Source organism: Salvelinus namaycush, chromosome 1, assembly GCF_016432855.1.
Source record: "Salvelinus namaycush isolate Seneca chromosome 1, SaNama_1.0, whole genome shotgun sequence".
Taxonomy (NCBI): domain Eukaryota; kingdom Metazoa; phylum Chordata; class Actinopteri; order Salmoniformes; family Salmonidae; genus Salvelinus; species Salvelinus namaycush.
This window is the reverse complement of record NC_052307.1, coordinates 40,291,380-40,311,406: the sequence shown is the minus strand read 5'-3', so window position 1 is coordinate 40,311,406 and position 20,027 is coordinate 40,291,380. Positions and strand designations below refer to the sequence as shown.

Genomic DNA, 20,027 nt, shown 5'->3' with positions numbered 1-20,027 from the left:
TACAATACAGGCACCGAGATGCAAAGTGTAGGCAGTGGCACTCAGCTAGAGATACAATCCAGCACCATGGTAACCTAACAACAAAGTAAATTAGTCAAACATTAAATCAGCCCCTGTGTCCTCAGCCTCCTGTGGATTGGTGGGTGTGAGCCAGAGTGAAAAGCCCACAACTTCCTAATTAGCTGAATAGCTTGCCAGTCAATAGTTTTTACTAGGTTGACCCTCCTACTGAGCAAGATATGTTGGGGCAGCAGCCAAAAAGTTCACTGCACTGATTTCTAACACATCGTAAGATTTACATCGGCACGTTCAAACTAGCAAAACTACTTGTGAAAGCTTACAGGCAACAAAATATATTGGGTGGAAGACAAGCCAAGTCCATTGTGTTGGAACCATGGTCGTTGGGAAGAAGTTGGCCAAAGAGTCCCTGCTGCCGTCTGTGCTGGAGGATGATGACGCGGAGACGGAGAGCGAGAAAGCGCAGCTGGGTGGGATAGGGAGCCGACCACCCAGCAGACCCAGGAAAGCTTTCAGTAGGGGAAGTGTTGACAGACAGGTAAATGAGCAGGTGGATCTGACTTGAGAGATAATAGTTGGAGGACATAGATTTGGTAGTGTGTCACTGGAAAATGTTTTTTTCGTCACTTGTCTTTTACTTTTGTCAATATCCACAGTCCTACTGGTTTTCTTGATTCGCCTCTGATTAAAAGGCATGAATAAATACCAGCGTACTACAGCTCTCAAGAGTTTGAGTTATGCAGCCCTGTACTTACAGTACATCTCTAATATAGGGATGTCTCCACTATTATTCTAAAACCAGCTGCTACAGTATGATCAGTGTCAATTCTTTGAGCCTCAGCCACATTCTCTCCCACTTCATGCTGCAGACAGTGACCCGGTCAGGGTCCGGCCGCCACTCTAGCCCTGAGGGGGAGGTGTCAGTCAGGGGTGAGAGAAAGGAGGATGAGGGGGAAGAGGAGGAAGAAGAGGGCAGTGGAGGTGGCGATGGAGACACACAGGAGAGGGGGAAGGAATGTGTCATCACAGCTTCAGATGAGGACTATGACACAGACTTGGAGCTGGGAGGTAGGTAGCACATCGTAGCGCTGCGAGTTCTTAATAAAAGAGAGAACGAGAGAAAGGTGGGTAAATCACAAGTTCTGATAAAGGGTGTACGAGAGTTAAGGGGCAGAGCGTGCGTGTGGTTTGCCACTCGTCTCGGGGGAAGAGAAATGGCTAACTGATGAGTCATGCGTTTAACATTAACCTTTTCATCTCTGATAGATCATCACACTTTCACATGCTCTTTCTGTTTGTATCCCTCCCTCTCTCTCTCTCTCTCTCTTGCTCTCTCTTTCTGGGAAGACATCATTTCCAATTTCATATTCTCTCTCACTCTTTCATAGAAAATAAACCTCATCTTATTTCTGAAGCCCCGCTGTGATCATTTGATCATATTTAGATCATGCTTTGAACATGAGCAACTGTCCCAATAAATCTCTCTCTCTCTTTCCATCTCTCACTTCCCCTCCCCCTCTTCGCTTTTCCTACTGATCAGTTGAAGGGATGGCAGAAACAAACACCTACACACACTCCTGCACAAACATATATTCCTGTTCTGCATCTTAATGACTTCATCTAGGCTTTGTAGTAAGGCCTCTTTCACCATAAGTGAAGGCCATCTGTTACATGAATGAGCTAGAACCTACTACCCAGTCCCCATACGTGGTGAAATCAACCGCAAGGGACTTTAACGACCAAAGTCACATTGACAGCTTAGAATGTCTCAGAGGCATATGTAGAGATGCCAAGTCCTTTAACTCAATGTTTTGACAGTGAGCGGCTCTGTTGGAGAAACGTATGGCTGGTTTAGATCTGGGTTCAAATACTATTTGAAATCTTTCAAATACTTTGAGCGTTTGCTTTAGTTTGTCTGAAGTGCTCAGTGGACGGAGTTTGCTGTGTTGGGACTGTTCTATTGGTTCCATTTTCAAGATGGCGCCGTACTGTATGGCTGCCGTCTTGTGAGCTCTGACCCAACTATTTTGGCGTTTATCTTTATTTATTTTGCACGGAATGCATCCGTTATCATTTATTATGCTCGAAAATAACTTTTGTACATCACGTAACTAACCTCTATTCTGGCTTCAACGTCCACTTCAACTCGTCTGCCCTGGGCTCTTTGTGTAATTCAAGAGGAAACGTCAGCAAAAAAGAGACAGGAGAGGGAGAACCCTGGGGAGATTAAGGTGAAGGGAAAACCGCCCACCTCTTCCCTCCATTCTATTGGCCAATTTCCAGTTTCTTGATAATAAGATGGATGACCTCCGATCGCAGATTTGCTTTCAACGGGACTCTCTGCCATTCTGAAGCATGGCTTTCGGACAAGATACCCCCCAAAGCAATCCGGTTTGATGGATTCTCCGTTCACCGAGCAGAGGATATTGGATTCAGGGAAACCGAGAGGGGGAGGGGTATGCCGCTTCATCAACAGCAAATGTTGTGCTGACTCTAGCGTCTCTAAGTCTTGACCCATTGTTAACCCGTCTTGGAATACCCTTCTAACTCCTGAGAGAGTTTTCAGCTGTTATCGTGACTGCTGTAAATATTCCACCTCAGGACAAGAAAAACAACAAGGTAGTACTTAATGAACTGTACGAGGCTATAAACAAGCAGAAAACCTTGCCTCTGGAGGCTGCTTTCCTTGTTGCCGGTGAATTGAATTCTGCGTCATTAAGACACAATGCCCAACTTCCATCAACACATCTCCATCTCCTTCTCCTGATGCCTAGCCACCTTACCCCTAAACATATCTTCCCCTACCACTCCAGTATCCCTTCACATTATAAATATGGTATTGGCACTGACCCTGGAACTGACCCTGTAGCTTTCTTACCTTCTTCTACTTCTCGTGTGTTTTTATTCTACTTAAAACTTGAGACATTGTGTCAGGCAAGTTCATTCAAGCCCAGCTAAAGTATATGTATTGTGTCTGCTCGGTTCTGTTGCAGATGTGAGGGAGGCGTATGACCCGACGGGCCAGACTCGATACAGGGAGGCGTGTAGAATGTTCAACGTAGTCCCTGTATCCTATTTCCTGAAACACATGGGCAACACTGAGCTGACCATGATGCACCATGGCCTAGGGCCTCAGGTAAGACTGACCAGGCCAGTGCCCTGTTTAATAATGCAAAAATGTTCCCTTCCACGGTCTCTCCCTCATGCTCCCTCATTCAGTTACTCTTTACTTAACTCTGTATCATTAAGGCTACATAACACTATGAATAGACAGTATGTATGGCATAACACGTTCCAGAATTTGTAACAGGTCAGGTTTTGACGATTGGCTTTTGGCTACACAGCGATGAGATAAACGGTATTCGGTTTAGCTAATTATCTAGATTAAAACTAGCCAACTAGCTTAGCTATATAATGTTCTGTGTCATACTGTAACTGAAGTCAATTGTCAGGACTACGGTTATGAACTCTGCTGTGTCATTATCCTGACAGAATTATGAAGCCTTTACAACAGAATATTCAAATGAATCTTTACCTTGCCTCTGCAAAAGCTGTGGACTTAAAACAGCACTGAAAAACCACAGTAGCCAGCCATATGCTTGTTATCTAAATGCTAAGTAGATAATCGTATGTTCTGGATACTGTTTAAGACCAAATGTACTGATACGGCTGGCTGACTGGAGCCTGAAGCTAAGGTAAAAGGTATCTTTCATATTATCTGCACAGCCATGTACTCTCTCTTTAGCCAGGCAAAACTATAATTTCTTAGACTGTCTCATTCCCTGAACCCACGCCTCCCTCCATGTGACCTCTGTCTGCTTCATTAGTCTAAACCATGGAGCATCTCTTTTATTATTAAACTGTGCAACAAAAGCCTAGCGGATATGAGAGGTCCTTCAATAAAGAAGAAGGTCATTCCGGCACCCATTAGATGGGTGAGGTGTTTTCATAATAGGTACCTGGTAAAAGAGGCAAAAACCCACACATACAGGCACACACCTGCTCTCGAGAGCACATCCTCCTATTTCCATTTCTAAAAAAAGAGGGGGGGAAAACAACAGGAGACGAAAGAGAGAGAAAAAGAGAAAAGAGAGAGAGAAACAAACTAAATAGTCTTTGTGTGAAATGTGTTCTGTAGGGCACCAAAGCACTGGCGGTTTCCTTGGTAACCAACACTTCCCTCCTGAAGCTGAACCTCAGGGATAATTGCATGGAAGGGACTGGCGGGGCTGCCATGGCCGAGATGTTAAAGGAGAACTGTTACATCACAGGTGGGCACTCCACCAACCTCCAATCCGAGGCCCAGGGGACTCAAGAAGGCGGCGGTGCCACCCACATCCATCCGCACGCCGACCTCACTCACTGCCATCCTTGTCGTGCCTCGACACCTAGGGACCTATTTAACATTCAGTCAGTGTCTAGCTAGCAGCAAGCTCCGTACACAGTTCATGATCCAAGGGAGAAATTGTTTCACCGCTGAGTGTGTCATTAAATCCACAACCACAATTCCAATGGTTCTAATTCAGAACTAATAAATGTCATTCACAATGCCTTAATGACACTGCTATTAGAATAATAGGTTAACTGCTGCCAACGAAAGTGGAATGTGATGCTTTAAGATTGTATCTCACCTGAACAAAGATGGCAGATGACTCATTCGATTACATTAGATTTTAAACATTGTAGCTTTGATGAGAGAACAAATTGGTTTCAACAAATACAAATCAATTGAATAATCTTTATAATGTGGCAGGCAGACATTACAACAGGATGAATACATTAATGACAACCTATACCATATAAGAGGATAGGACAGATATTCACAAACAACAACTAACAGCTCAACCTTCTGCTCTACTCTAACCCTGTATGACCTCAGACCTCTCTGTGACCTGTGTGTCTCCTTCTCAGAAGTGGACTTGGGGGAGAACAGGCTGGGGGAGTGTGGTGCCCAGACCCTGTCCAGTATGCTGCTGGAGAACACCACACTGGTCTCACTCAGCATGTCCGGGAACGAGCTGGCTGACCGGGCCGCACAACACCTGGCCCAGACCCTGACCTCCAACACCAAGCTGGAGACCCTAGACCTCAGTCACAACACCATAGGAGATGCAGCAGGTAGGGTGTGTGTGTGTGTGTGTGTGTGTGTGTGTGTGTGTGTGTGTGTGTGTGTGTGTGTGTGTGTGTGTGTGTGTGTGTGTGTGTGTGTGTTGGAGACCTTAGCCACAACATGATGGGAGACACAGCAGGTACAGTAGGGTTGTAGTAGTGTGTCTATCTAACCCAAACCCTGGACTTAAGCTTCAACAAACAGTACATTACATTAGAGGTTGGATACCCTGGGCATGAAGAGGTGACAGAGAGGGAAAGAGTTTGGGTAGGGTACCCGCCCGAAATAATAGGGATTGACATGATTTTTTCATGACTAACCCTTCCTCTGTTCCCCATACATACAACATCTGTAAGGTCCCTCAGTCAAGTATTGAATTTCAAGCACATATTCAACTACAAAGACCAGGGAGCCTTTCGAAAGCTTCATAAAAAGGGCAGTGATTGGTAGATCGGTAACAATATCAAATCAGACATTGAATATCTCTTTAATAAGGTCAAGTTAATAATTATGCTGGGGATTATGTATTAAACGACCCAGACACATCAAAGACAGTAGGATCTTCTGAATTGAGCTGCAGCACAGGAATGAAACTGCTCAGGGATGTTACCACGCCATTGGTGATTGTAAAACAGTTACAGAGTTCAATGGCTGTGATGGGAGAAAACTGAGGATGAATCAACAACATTGTAATGACTCCACAATGAATAACTTAAATGACAGAGTGAAAAGAAGAATACAAATATATAGAATAAAAATATTCCAAAACATACATATTGTATGTAACAAGGCACTAAAGTAATATTGCAAAAGCCTAAATGCAAAACTTTTAGTTACATCAGTTACATCACTGAGTAACTGCCGCCTTATTTTAAAGCATGGTGGTGGCTGCATCATGGTATGGGTATGCTTGACATTGGCAAATACTTTGGCAAAGAAACGGGTTGAGCTAAGAGCAGGAGAAATCCTAGAGGAAAACCTGCTTCCGTCTGCTTTACAACAGACACTGGGAGAGGAAGTCACCTTTCAGTAGGACAATAACTCAGAACACAATCTACACTCACCAAGAAGACAGTGAATGTTCCTGAGTGGCCAACTTACAGTTTTGACTTAAATCTGATTGAACATCTATTGCAAGACTAGAAAATTGCTGTGTAGCCATGAGCACCAACATTTTACAGAGATTGAAGAATTATGAAAATAATAAAGGGCTAATATGGCACAATTCAGGTGTATAAAGCTCGTAGAGACCTACCCAAGAAGACTCACAAGACCCGCTGCCAAAGGTGTTTCTAACATGTATTGACTCAGGGAGTTGAATACTTGTGCAACGACTATATTTTAGTTATTTAATTTCTATCAATCTTAACAAAAAAAAATTGAGAAATCTTCCACTTTGAGATTAACGTATTTTGTGTAGATTGTTGACCAAAAAAAATACAATTAAATCCATTTTAATCCCACTTTGCAACAATAACATTTGAAGAAATCCAAGGTGTATGTGTACAGAGCAAGGGGAACCACTACTTCAAGTCTCAGAGCAAGTGACGTCACCGACTGAAAGGCTGCTATAGCGCGCACCACCGCTACCTAGCTAGCCATTTCACATCGGTTACATATGAATGGTTTTGCAAGGCACTGTAGTTTTTCAGTGCCAATAATGAGTTTTGAAGTACTTTCTGAATTCCTGTTCAGAAGAGTGCAGAGAAAGTTGACAAAGATCGTTTATTCCACATAAGCAAACATGCACAGCTGAGGAACATGTTTCTTGAGAGTATACTTTTTCATATCTCAAGAAAATATACTAATGAAAACACACTCCCCTCAATAAGACATGTACACAATAATTTGCATGTTACCCAGCATCCTTTTCTGCTGCTGAAGTTTTGATTTATTACATGATCTTGTTCCTCATATTTAGCTTATTTAAATGTTTTGATGTTCATTTTCAAACTGAATAATGTTGTACTTTTAATTACACCTTACATATTACATGTTTTATTAAAATGTAAATGTATTACCGTAATATGAACAACTAAAGAGTGAAATCCCAATGGTGCACTTTGTGATTTGACGTAGTGATGGAAATTCTGGCTCTTTTCAGTGAGCTGGCTTGTTCGGCTCAGCTCACCAAAAAGAGCTAGCTCTTTTGGCTCCCAAACGTCTCCTTAAAACAATATGTTTTGTATTTTTTTCCAGTTGAACAGTGTTGAACAATTCTAATTAAATTATTAAATGAACCCATACTCTACCTTAACCACAATGTATTTAAAAATGCATTGGGTTTGTTATGAAAAATAATGCTATTAAACATTTGCATTTAAAGTATATATTTTTCATGTATATAAACAAAGTGCATATAAATCTAACCATTCAAAACAAATACAATCTGAACAACATAATAATAGAATATTGCACCATATCAAAGAAAATAAATAACAATGTGCAAAACTGCAGCATCCCACTTAAAACATTAAACTGGTCCCTCTTTTCTCTCTCTTCTTTAGTGCCATGTTATAACCAGCAGCACACAGCAATGCTGACCATATTTTGCTTTTATGAGAGATTTGCATTCAGAAATGCAAGCTGCCTCACTTGAGGGGCTGATGCGGTTTCTTCTCTTAGTAATTATTTGTCCCGTTTTTGAGAAGACCCTCTCAGAGGGAACAGATGTGGTCACTATTGCAGTCTCCCTGTCATGACCTTATTAGTAAGCCGTGGGTAGACAGAGGCCTTGTTCTTCCACCAGCTCAGAGGATCTGCAGACCTTTGGAGGAGGGGCTCCTCCAAATAGGATCGGACCTCCATTATGGCGTCTGCTGAGGGATCCCTTCATGCTGCATCCCCAGTTGCTCTCTCGTCAAACAGCATCCAAACAGCAGATGTTTGTGGCACGACTGCTGGTGCTTCTGCTCCATCTGATCCCTCTTCTTCCTGTTGCCCTGGTGCCTGAGCCAGCTGACTGCTCGGGCTGTCCCTCCCTGCTGCTGAGGTTATTCTTTGAAGAGCCTCATCAATCGCTCTGGCATCACTGAAGGCTAACTTCTTAAACCTGGGGTCAAGTGCAGCGGTTTCTGATAGCACATGGTTATATTCCATTCTGTGGAACTTTCTGTCCATTGATGAGCATAGGGTGTCCATCAACTCTGTCACATGTCCTGTGGTTACATTTGCTTCTCTCTAGCGGCTGGCTGTGATTCGCTGCAGATCCTTACACAGGAGTATCATTTTTGAGGCTGTCACAAAGCTGAAAAGAGAGAACATTAACTTATTAGTTCAGGTTCATGTTTTGTCTACTGATACTACATTCTCATCTACTGCTCATATACATATATAATACTGGATTAAATAATGATGAACTGCTTACTGTACCTCTCTCCACTGATCTCCACAGTGACCTGCTCAAAGGGTTCCAGGACTCTGCACACCTCCTCCACCACCTCCCATTCCTCTTGGGTCAGAGCATCAACAGGTGCATTGACAATGGTCAGGGTAGAGATGATGGCATCCTTTGACTCAAGAAACCGCTTCAACATATAAAATGTTGAATTCCACCTTGTAGTGCAGTCTTGTTTAGGCCTCAGCTCAGGCATCCCCATCGGCGTTGTGTAGACTTTAGTTTTTCAGCGCCTACTGTGCTCCTGTGGAAGTATTCCAGAGCTGCTTTCACTTTGTCCACAGTGGGCTTCATCACCTTCAGAGCATCTCTTACAATCAGGTTGATTGTGTTGGCAAGAGATGGATGATGGGTCCATTTAAACATTTTCATGGCTTTGGTTATGTTAGCTGCATTGTCGCTAATACAACAGACCACTTTTCCATCTACTTGCCATTCTCTGGCCACTCTCAACAGTTCCTCTGCCAAGTTCTCTGAGGTGTCTGTCGCTGAACACAAAGCAGTCCAGAAGACAGCTAGACATCGAAAAATCTTCAATGAAGTGACATGTAACCAACATGTAAGAAGTGGTTACCCTTGATGTCCAGCAGTCAGTGGTAAGGCAAACTGCAGTAGCTTTTTGGACTCTTTCCCGCACTGAAGCCTGTGTGCTCTCGTACAGTTGTGGAATAAGTGATTTTGAAAGGGTTTTCCTGCTTGAAATTGTGTACATTGGATTTAGACTATTGCTATAATTTCTTAAACCTCCACAACCTCCACAATTGAAAATGATTGGAAATCGGTGGCAATCATTTTAGCCAATGCAATATCAATTTGGCCTTGTTTTGGCATAAACTGGTCCATAGAAGACTGCGTTACTGTGGGTCGCGGAGTAGGCCTACTTGACTGAGTGGATACTTCTCCACGTGTGGAGGTGCTGGCTCCACCACTATCACTAGGAGGCCCGCTAGTTTCTCGAAGCTCCGCTACAGTTAGCTTCACAGTTGGGTGCACAGTTCGCCGGTGTAGGCTGTGCGTAGAACCGGCTTTATATGAGATTTTGTTTCGGCAAATTCTACACTGTGCTCTAACATTGTCTACATGATTAAAATGCATCCAAATGCTACTGTGCTTCCGACTAATTTTATAGCTGTTGTTTTCACAAGTGTCCATCCTCTCTCTCCTCGGCTACTAAGTGTGTGACTATGAGTGAGTTGGCTCAGCCATTCGTGAAAGACCCATCACTAATTTGTAGCTATGGCCACAACTGCTTCAATCAAGGTAACCTTTACGTGACTAATTACAATAGCTGATGTGGTTAATAAGTGGAAGTGTAGTTACAAAAGAATACTTGAAATACATTATAAATACACTTTTTATGTAACGAAAATACAGGAATTCTAATTCAAATACCATTTTAGTATAATTCTAATTCTTGAGAAATATACCTATAATGTTTTTTCCACATGGGAAGTGTCTTCCAAGTGTGGGTGGAGGGGGTAGTGTGTGTGTTCGTATTATCTTCACTGTCTCTTCTAAAAGGATCAGTGTTTATTAGTTTTGAATCATACACTCATATCAGACACTTAGTACTCTTCCCATCACTGATTTAATAAATTATATATAATTTTCTCATACGTTGTGATTGTTGTCATAGGAACACCCGTCTTGAATATTGACCCATGATGATTAACAGTGTCATTGAAGATATACTGACATTTTATTCATTTTTCTTGACTGTTATTGCCTTTCCACAGAGCAAAATTAGGTAAATAGAGAGCCATCACTGTCTATAACAGTGAATTATATGTGTTGAAAGGTGATATGATCATTGTGATAGAAATGCATTACTCCTCAATGAGGATAATCCACTCTCTTGGGGTTCATCTCCGTTTAAAGTGGCAATCCTCTCCTTCTCTCCTTTCCTTCATATACACGGACAGAAAAGAAAGGTGGACAGGTGAAAGCAAAATCCTGGTAGTGGTAGGGATCCACCATATTGCTTCCAGGTGACAAGAAGAGGAGACAAGTGGGACACATAAAACTGAGGAGGCCATTGAGGAGGCCACTTAAGACTATTGAGACACAGCTTATTTTTCTCTCATCAGGTCAGGTCCTGGGACATGCTATCGCTGAGAACACAGGGCTGAAATCATTGAGTCTGGCCTGGAACTGTATACGCGGGAAAGGAGCGGTGGCTTTGGCTAAAGGCCTTGGGGTAAATCATATAACATAGCGTACATGTTATGAAATCTAGGTCTAGTACATAGATGGGTATCTGTTGATTTCAGACGGCTTTGCAGTAATATGCCTAGTCCTCACTTTGTGAATGCCTGAGGCTAACACAATACGTAATAACCTTTCTAATGGATCAATTCAACCCATTTATACAGTATGATATTTGATAAAACTTTGCTTTTCATCTATTAATCTCTTGTGGACAGACATACAAGCTCTGGCGCTAGATTTTGGTTCTGGGTTCCCGAGATAACATCTACAGTATCTGATCTTGTTCAAATGATTTCATGAAACTCTAAATGAGCTCAGTTTAATCAGATATTCTGTTCCGGAGTACTGTAGAATGGTTTGTAATAATACCATTCACTTGTAATGTCCCAGGCCAACATATTCCTCAGAACACTGGATCTGTCTTACAACGGCCTGGGTAAGGATGGAGCCGTAGCTTTAGGAGAGGCTCTCAAAGACAACAACACTCTAGAGGACCTCAATATAAGGTACAAAGATTTTTGCCTGTATTTGCTTGTTATGATTATACACTTTTCTCATTTAACATTAAAAGTTATTAAACAGATGGTCCTAATATAGGCAGCAGGGTATGGCGTAAAGCTTTTTATTTAGACGGATGACTACCTGTTGAAATTTGCTTGCAAAACTTTCTACAAGATAACTGCTATCATATCAAAATGTAAAGACGTCCTTTGAAAGGCAACAGTTTTATATTGCTTGCCTCACACCCCCAACACTTATTTTTTTTTTATATCTCCCACAGTAACAATCGAATACCCCCTGAAGGTGCGATCCGCTTCACCATGGGCCTGAAAGTAAACAAAACAATAAAAAAACTCAATGTAAGTCAGAAAAGAGATTGGCTGTAGTATGGAAAGCAGTGGGGAATATGCGTGAGGGAGAAATTAGTAAAAGTGGGATAAAATGGCTCATCACTATATTTTTCAAGATAAACACCCAAGAAGCAGCCCCAAAAACGAGGTCGTAGAAAGACAAAAAATGATATTTGATACTATGTCTATTAATATCTGCCAGTGTTATCTTTGTGATTCTATGTTAATTGACCTGCCTCTGGTCAGATGGGGAGGAATCCTATACAGACTGCCGGGTGTTACGGAGTCCTGAAAGCAATCCAGGGAAACCCAGAATCAGCTATGGAGTGCCTGGACTTTTCTGTAGGTCATGGATTTTCACTTGTGTTATTTTCACTTGGATGAATGACCCTTTCACAACACACCACCTACCTATTGATGCAAAGCCACTCACCTGATAATGTGTGTCTCTGTGTCTCTGTACACTATAACCTCTAGGACATAACAGTGAATCAGGACTTTGAGGATTTGTACGTTGCCTTAACAGACATATTCCCAAACATCAGAGTCAAACATGGAGGAAGAATCGACACATTCAGAAAACCAAAGGCCTAAGTGAGAGGTTTTCCATTTGATTACTTTGCATTACCAAGCAACGACCCAAAGTCTATATTGTTTTTGCAAAGCAAAGCAGTGAAACATTACAATGGTTTGTTCTATTAAAGAGAATCACCAACCATGAAGGGAGTCTGAATGAAACAAGTTAATAAGTTGTTAGACTAATACAATTTTGTTTTTAATTTCCTTAGTGGCCTGGTTTGACCCATCAAGAGGAGATATTTTCTTCAAGGCAGCAAAGTATCTGGAATATCAGATGTTTATGAAATCTAGGTGAATTGAATGCACAATGCATTGACAACCTTTCTCACCTACAGCACCAAGACAACTTGTCAATTGTATTGAAGAACTACAGTACTTGTATTTTACATCTTAGTGCTTGTGGAAATGGGTATTCATTTTTGGGAACATCATGATCTGTATAAATGATATATTGCTTTCACATCCTATCTGTACTGTGTACATTCCTATATGGTCTATGTTGGACAATGTGTACAGATAATAGTGCCTACCCACCAGACCATCACACTCATATTTTCAACCTGGACTCAGGGGTAGACTTTATCTAGTAAACATAATCCTGGGCACTCCAATTAGGGTGTGAATGTTATTTGTAATTAGATAGAGAAGATCGGACCTCTCTGTAATGAAAATGGATGGCCATCACTTCAGCTAAGTTTATTTTACCTAAACCCTCCCTGGACGCTTGAAAAATACAAGTGACCCTCCCCTATACCCAAAAGAATAATGAAAACATAATGTGGATAGCAAAGAACATCCTTACCTCACTTCTTGGACAGACCAGAGCCTTATGCCGTTTTAGAAACTGTTCTTAGTCCTGTAAGCATTACATGGCAATGCATGGCTTGGGGGCCAGAATATTGTGGGTTCACAGACCACTATGGACAACAGTAGGGGTGGAAAAAGTATTGAATTAATCTATCATCGTATTTCCAGGTCCGAGAGAAAAAATAGCCTTTTATAAAAATGTCATGCAATTCTGCATAATTTTACATATTAGCAAAATATTTTTTTAATACCACACAAATGACTGAAATTACAGGCTACGAATGGACAGAGAGCTAGGCCTATGTGTTCATCTTATCATATTCCTCCAATGCCAAATCAGTGTATCTTATTTTCAACGAAACTCTCCCTGTTTGCAAATAATGAAATCAGAAATGTGAGGAATCTGAGGATGGTAGTTTCAAAAGTTAGGTCTACCTTTCCACCCCAGACAGTAGGCCTACCGACACAGAAAAAATGTAAGCTTTAACTGCTGGCGACTCTTCTTCCTTGGCTTAACTCAACAGAGGTAACAAATGTTTTCTAAAAGCTGTCTGAGTTTAAACATCTTCTATTGTACAGAATGTAAATAGCTTAATCAATTGATAGTGACAGAATTAGATTACTTCCCAAGCAACCATGTTCTGTCTCCTCGGCTATAGAAGATTGTAGCTCAGTCTCTGAATGTCAAAGAAATTAAACAATGATATCCCCCATATGCATTGGATTTATGTTTTTCCGGTGTATTTTTCAGCTTGTTTCTAGCATAAAGCATTGCGGACCAAAGCGTTGTTATTGATCACTTTATAACATATTTGCCAAATCTTAAGCTAACAATGTGCCTGTGCTTTTTGCATTTTCTTTAATAAAAGGTAGGCCTATGGCATACCCTCTCATACCCCGTCAATTCGAGTCCTGGTTTTAACTTAACAGCCCGTCACTGACATGGAATTTGGGCTATTTGAAGAGTGCACGGTGGGTGGAGCAATTGGCCAACAAATTTACGTATGTCAAAAAGAAAGGAAGACCAAGGCTCTCTTCATACAGTTAATTAAAATGCCTTTATTTGTATGGCATGTTCAATGGAAACAAAGATTGAAAACTCAGATGCATTTCGGCTGCATGGCCTTCGTCAATGTCCTCTTTTGAACAGCTTTTTCCAATCAACCCTGATTTGAAGACGGAGTGATTACAGAATTCATTGGACAACACCTAGTAAGCAATACTATACATATAAAAAGTGAAATACTGTAGATATGTTATCAAAATGCAAATCAACGCTAGAAGCATCATCCCCTATAAAAGTAGTTCTAACCTTGAATATGACTGGGCAAAGTGGTAACAATAGGAGAGCCATAAATTTTATATACACTAGATCACAGCAAATATTGACCGCCGCAGTCTAAACATACCTGAGGGCAATAGAGCAATATGTCCACTAGATGACAGCAAAGAGGCCTCTCACGACCCTACAAGAAAGGTGAGAAATCAATATCTTAATTTAAACCAGGGTAATTAGTGGCCTGTAGTTTTTAAATCCCAAAACGTTCCCTTTGGTCTCGCTGTTTAAGACGGTCCCCTTTTCTAATTGAGGCCGGAACATGATCAATACCCATAGCTTGTAGGGAGGCAGGGTCGCCATGGTGTAAGGACTTGTAGTACCTTGGCATAGGTTAGTCTTCGTTGCCTACCCGTATGGCCTACTTCTGTTCCGCTAAGCGGTCTTGAAGGCATCTCTTTGTCCGTCCAATGTAGAATACCTTACACTGTGGACAATCCAATCTGTAGATGACATGAGTGGTTTTGCAGTTAATGAAATGCTTGACATAATACTCCATTTTAGAAGTTGTGTCAACAAAATACTTTTTCTGTGCAATATTTCTGCAATGGTTGCACTGGTTGCATTTAAAAGAGCACCTGGGTTTGTGGTCAAGCCAAGTTTTTTGAGAGTCACCAGGAAGGTAGCTGTGGACTAATTTGTCCCTTAGGGTAGGACATCTCTTAAAGCGTATGACTGGTGGCTCTGAGAAAACTTTGCATAGTAGCGTATCGCTTTGGATGATTCCCCAATTATTTTTTAGGATTATTATAATGTTCTCTGCTTCAGTGCTATATTATGTAACGAAGTACACTCTCTCTGGTGCATCACGAGGCACTCCCCTTCGCAACAAGTTCTGTCTGTCAAGTCGTCCGGCCCTTATACCTGCATCTTTCAGGACCTGAGCGCTGTAACCCCAGTTCAAGAAGCGATTCTCCAATTCAGCAGATTTGACACTGTAGTCTGTTTCCTGATCGCAAATTCTGCAGACTCTTTGGAATTGGCCTCATGGAATGTTCTCTTTTAGCCTTTTGGGGTGAAAGCTGTCTGCCATCTGTAGGCTTCCTAAAGATTGTGTGTAAACAACCGTTGTCATTTTTACTGATGTCAAGGTCCAGAAAATGAATGTTATCCTTGCTGTACTACATAGTTAGTTTGATGTTAGGGTTAATGCTGTTAAGGTATTGGTGGAAAGAAATAAGTTAATCTTCTGAGCAAGACCAGAACAGGCAAACATCATCAATATAGCATCCCCACCATATAATCCAGTCAAAGAACAGTTTTTTCTAGAAGGATCCAAATGAAGTCATTTTCCCATTTACCTAAGTACAAACCAGTGTAGGAAGCTCCCATGGGACATCCTTTGACTTGTTTAAATCTACGTATGTACTGTATACTGTATAGCAGCCTATAGCCTAATTTCATCTGTCAAACAGGTACATTCTCGTAATTTGGGGTTCAACAAGGATTCTTCTAAGAACCTTAGGGTTCCTAGCTCTGAAAAGGAGGTGGGGTTCATTGAGGAACCTCCTTAGTTGGTGGGGGTTCTTGCAGGAACCTAACTGCCCAAATGAAACATTTCAATTTGAGAGGACAGCAAGTGCAGGCACTTAACTGAAAAACTAAATCCTCAATTTAAGGTAAGTTGTGTCCCTTATATGATCTAAATTGATATTGTTTTATGATGATGATACCATCTATCTTTTCATATTTGTGCCAATCTTTCAAAAACAGAAAATGAACACAATTCAATGGATATCAGTCAACAAAGAGGTAAGAATATGCAGGCTATAACAATATGTTAAGGCTAGCTGTATTGGGTGCAGATGACTGAACTGCTCACTTTTGTGTCTGTGTCTGCATGTATTCAGATGAGGAGGCATACACAGGTATGTCAACTGGTATTGGTATGTTATGTAGATCACATTTACCACCCTGCTCCCTTACCTCTTCAATGAATATCCCATAGGCCTCTTCATTATGGACAAGGTATGTGTATGAAAACCATGATCAAAACCGTTTTGCTTTTTTATTCACATTCACCACAAAAACCAAGGTATGAATTCTGTCATGTGCGCAAGCGATGCGTGTTCATGATCAGACCGAGCATCAGGGCTCATAGCCCTTTCCTGCAGTCAATGACCAAATGTGCCCTCTTTGGCCTCATGGTTGAAATGTTATTAATATTTTTCATTATTTTATAATTAATAAAGATTATTAAAAACATTTAACAATGTGTGTGAGGTGTAAACTTTTGTTTCAAAGTAGATTTGTTTAACAATACCAATAATCACCCTGTCTGACCCTGATTTAGCCCAATGCATTTAAAGGTTAACAAAACTCCCCTGTACAGAAGACGCCAGACTGAGACCCATGATCGCAGGCTAGCTGTCAAGTTGCAGGTCGTAAGGTAAAAGGAAACTTTACTTGGAACTTGGAAGTTTTAAATACTTACATGTTACCTAAATCTTACAAAGTGCAATGAAATACTTTGAGGTTATGAACAGAACCCCAATTATTGAATTTACTTTGAATCGTAACCTAATTATAAGGGTGCTCAGTGTCCAACAAATAATGGTCTATTGAATGTGTAGGCAATATTGAATCTAACAATTAAGTACAAGGAATGAAAGGAGGGTACAGTACAAGTACAATAGCAGTGCAGTGGATTAGCGTAGTTCCGCGGGGGTAATTTTGGTGGGGGTAAAACAGCTAGACTGTCACGCCCTGACCTTAGTTTTCTATATTTTCTGTATTATTTTGGTCAGGTCAGGGTGTGACGAGGGTGGGTATGTGTGTTTTTGTCTTGTCTAGGGTTTTTGTTTATCTATGGGGATTTTGTATGTCTAGGTAATGTAGGTTTATGGTGGCCTGAATTGGTTCCCAATCAGAGGCAGCTGTTTATCGTTGTCTCTGATTGGGGATCCTATTTAGGTTGCCATTTTCCATTTAGGTTTTGTGGGTAGTTGTCTATGTGTAGTTGCATGTCAGCACTCTGTTATTATAGCGTCACGGTTGTTTTGTTAGTTTGTTTAAGTGTTCTTTGTTTTATTAAAGAAGAATGTATTCACATCACGCTGCGCCTTGGTCTCCTCACTACGACGAACGTGACATAGACTGAACAAAAATAGAAATGCAACATGTAAAGTGTTGGTCCCATGTTTCATGAGCTGAAATAATAGATCCCAGAAATGTTCCATATGCACAAAAATATTATTTCTCTCAAATGTTGTGCACAAACTCCAATCCAAAGTTAAATCTAGAATCGGCTTCCTATTTCACAACAAAGCCTTCTTCACTCATGCTGTCAAACATACCCTCGCAAAACTGACAATCCTACCAATCCTTGACTTCGGCGATGTCATTTACAAAATAGCCTCCAACACTCTACTCAGCAAATTGGATGCAGTCTATCACAGTGCCATCCGTTTTGTCACCAAAGCCCCATATACTACCCACCACTGCGACCTGTATGCTCTTTTGCTGGTCCTCGCTACATATTCGTCACCAAACCCACTGGCTCCAGGTCATCTACAAGTCTGCTAGGTAAAGCCCCGCCTTATCTCAGCTCACTGGTCACCATAGCAACACCCACCCGTAGCACGCACTCCAGCAGGTATATTTCACTGGTCATCCCCAAGCCAACACCTTCTTTGGCCGCCTTTCCTTTCAGTTCTCTGCTGCCAATGACTGGAACGAATTGCAAAAATTACTGAAGCTGAAGACTTATATCTTCCTCACTAACTTTAAGCGCCAGGTGTCAGAGCAGCTTACCGATCGCTGCAGCTGTACACAGCCCATCTGTAAATAGCCCATCCAACCAAATATCTCCCTCATCCCCATATTTGTTTTTGTTTTTCTGCTCTTTTGCACACCAGTATTCTCTACTTGCACATCCTCTCTACACATATCACTCCAGTGTAAATTGATAAATTGTAATTACTTCGCCACTATTGGCCTATTTATTGCCTTACCTCCTTACTTCATTTTTCACACACTCTATACAGATTTTTCTATTGTGTTATTGACTGTACGTTTGTTTATCCCATGTGTAACTCTGTGTTGTTTTTCTCGCACTGCTTTGCTTTATCTTGGCCAGGTCGCAGTTGTGAATGAGAACTTGTTCTCAACTGGCCTACCTGGTTAATAAATAAAGGTGAAATAAAATAAATACATCAATTCTACTATTACAACTTTCAAGAGTAATTTAAAGCCGTAATGAGTTCCATTTTTTTTTAAATACAATATTATTTTTTATTTAAAAAACATTATAGGGGGGGGACACCCACGCCCACCGTAGGTGCACACCACACAGTTTGGGAACCACTCCTCTTGAGGGGCGATTCAGGGTCAAACATAACCTAATTTGTACAGCAAATTATACTGAATTGGATTCAATTTGTCTTAGTGACATTTCATCATACGGCTCAGTGAAATTATTATTCTAATTTAATGCATATTTCACTGAGGGACCTACAGGAAAATAATTGCAGCACCAACATAGCTAAATAAGGCAAAATTTGTAATTACATGACAAAAAATGTTTTTTTCATTTCTATTTCTCATTTTACATTCATGTTGTTCTTTTTGAGCCATTATTTGTTGATTTTTGATTGTCTCAGAAAGGCCTACAGTTGCAAGTATCTTTGGTAGTTTGTTAGTTTGTGCTCTGACCAGAGTCTGTCAGTAGCTTTGTTCAATTTGACATTGGAATTACACCAGGGAAATTTGGTTGGAAAGATGATGACCCTAAAATAGTCCATTTAAAATGATTGCAGAGGCAATAACACATTAGTCCAATAAAATACTGTACAGAGGAAGCTGATGAGTATGTGATATCATTTTTTTATAGCCTAATGTCCACCCACCAATATTCAGACTGTAATTCTGTTCCTTTCTCTCTCAGTTCACAATGTCAAGACTGAGTGTCTGCAGGCATAGAAGATTCATCTTTCATTTGTAGTTTTTTCTCCTGTGTGCTGTAAATGCTAACTGACTCCTCTCTTGGCCATTCATATATCTTTCACTGACTTGACTTCACAGTAGAGGGTGATACAGACATATCCCACTACCTGTGGATATTGTGTCTTTTGACCTTTTCCTGTGAACTCAGGGCTGAGGTGCAGAGCAAGCTCCACTTAGACCAGGACTATCCCTGTGAGGTGGTGGGGAGCTGGAATACCTGGTACCAAGCTGGTAAGTAGTGACAGAAACAGTCAATTCTGGTGTCAGTGCAATTTCAAACGATGCAGTGAAATCTCATGAAACCCTAATCTTAACATTATCCAATGTTTCTTTTAATGTAACCGAAAGTTATCTTATGTTAACTCTGATCTAATATGAATAGTTATCACATACCTTTTCGTGGCGATAGGCGGATCTCTTGTTCAATGATGACACTCAACTTTCTTTCTAGTCTAGCTTGGTCTAAATAGTTTGGCCAATGCAACAGTGACACCTGCTGGTTTGTTGTTACAGTGCACATATGCGGTATTCAGCAGGCTACCCTGCATTGAACGCTTAACCAAATTGAACAATAATCAAGTAGGGGTTTAAAAAATATATTTTAACATGGACAAATACTTATATTTATATAAACCAATACCACAATGTATCATTCAAAATACATATCAAGTGATATCAAATCTAACTTTTTGTAAGAGTATCCTGTCATTGTTTTACAACCTGGACACATACCATAGTAAATTCAAATCCGGGACACTCAAATTAGTTAGATATGTT

The 20,027-nt window shown here is 40.9% G+C and overlaps 1 protein-coding gene across 1 annotated transcript; it reads left to right on the top strand.

The window, feature by feature from the left end:
- The first annotated feature begins 394 nt into the window (after positions 1-394).
- On the top strand, positions 395-19,489 carry lrrc74b (leucine rich repeat containing 74B). Its single transcript, XM_038998540.1, has 11 exons — positions 395-556; positions 888-1,086; positions 3,012-3,154; positions 4,157-4,289; positions 4,930-5,136; positions 10,613-10,722; positions 11,124-11,239; positions 11,515-11,593; positions 11,831-11,926; positions 12,062-12,093; positions 19,399-19,489. Exons 1-11 carry the CDS (start codon positions 395-397, stop codon positions 19,487-19,489), a joined length of 1,368 nt encoding a protein of 455 aa, XP_038854468.1.
- Positions 19,490-20,027: the final 538 nt, after the last annotated feature.

Excerpts from the sequence above, each read along its gene's own strand:
- lrrc74b (XM_038998540.1), top strand. The coding sequence starts at position 395 with ATGGTCGTTGGGAAGAAGTTGGCCAAAGAGTCCCTGCTGCCGTCTGTG. Across the intron at positions 557-887 it reads GGGGAAGTGTTGACAGACAG|ACAGTGACCCGGTCAGGGTC; the intron begins GTAAATGAGCAG and ends TTCATGCTGCAG. Across the intron at positions 11,240-11,514 it reads CTAGAGGACCTCAATATAAG|TAACAATCGAATACCCCCTG; the intron begins GTACAAAGATTT and ends TATCTCCCACAG.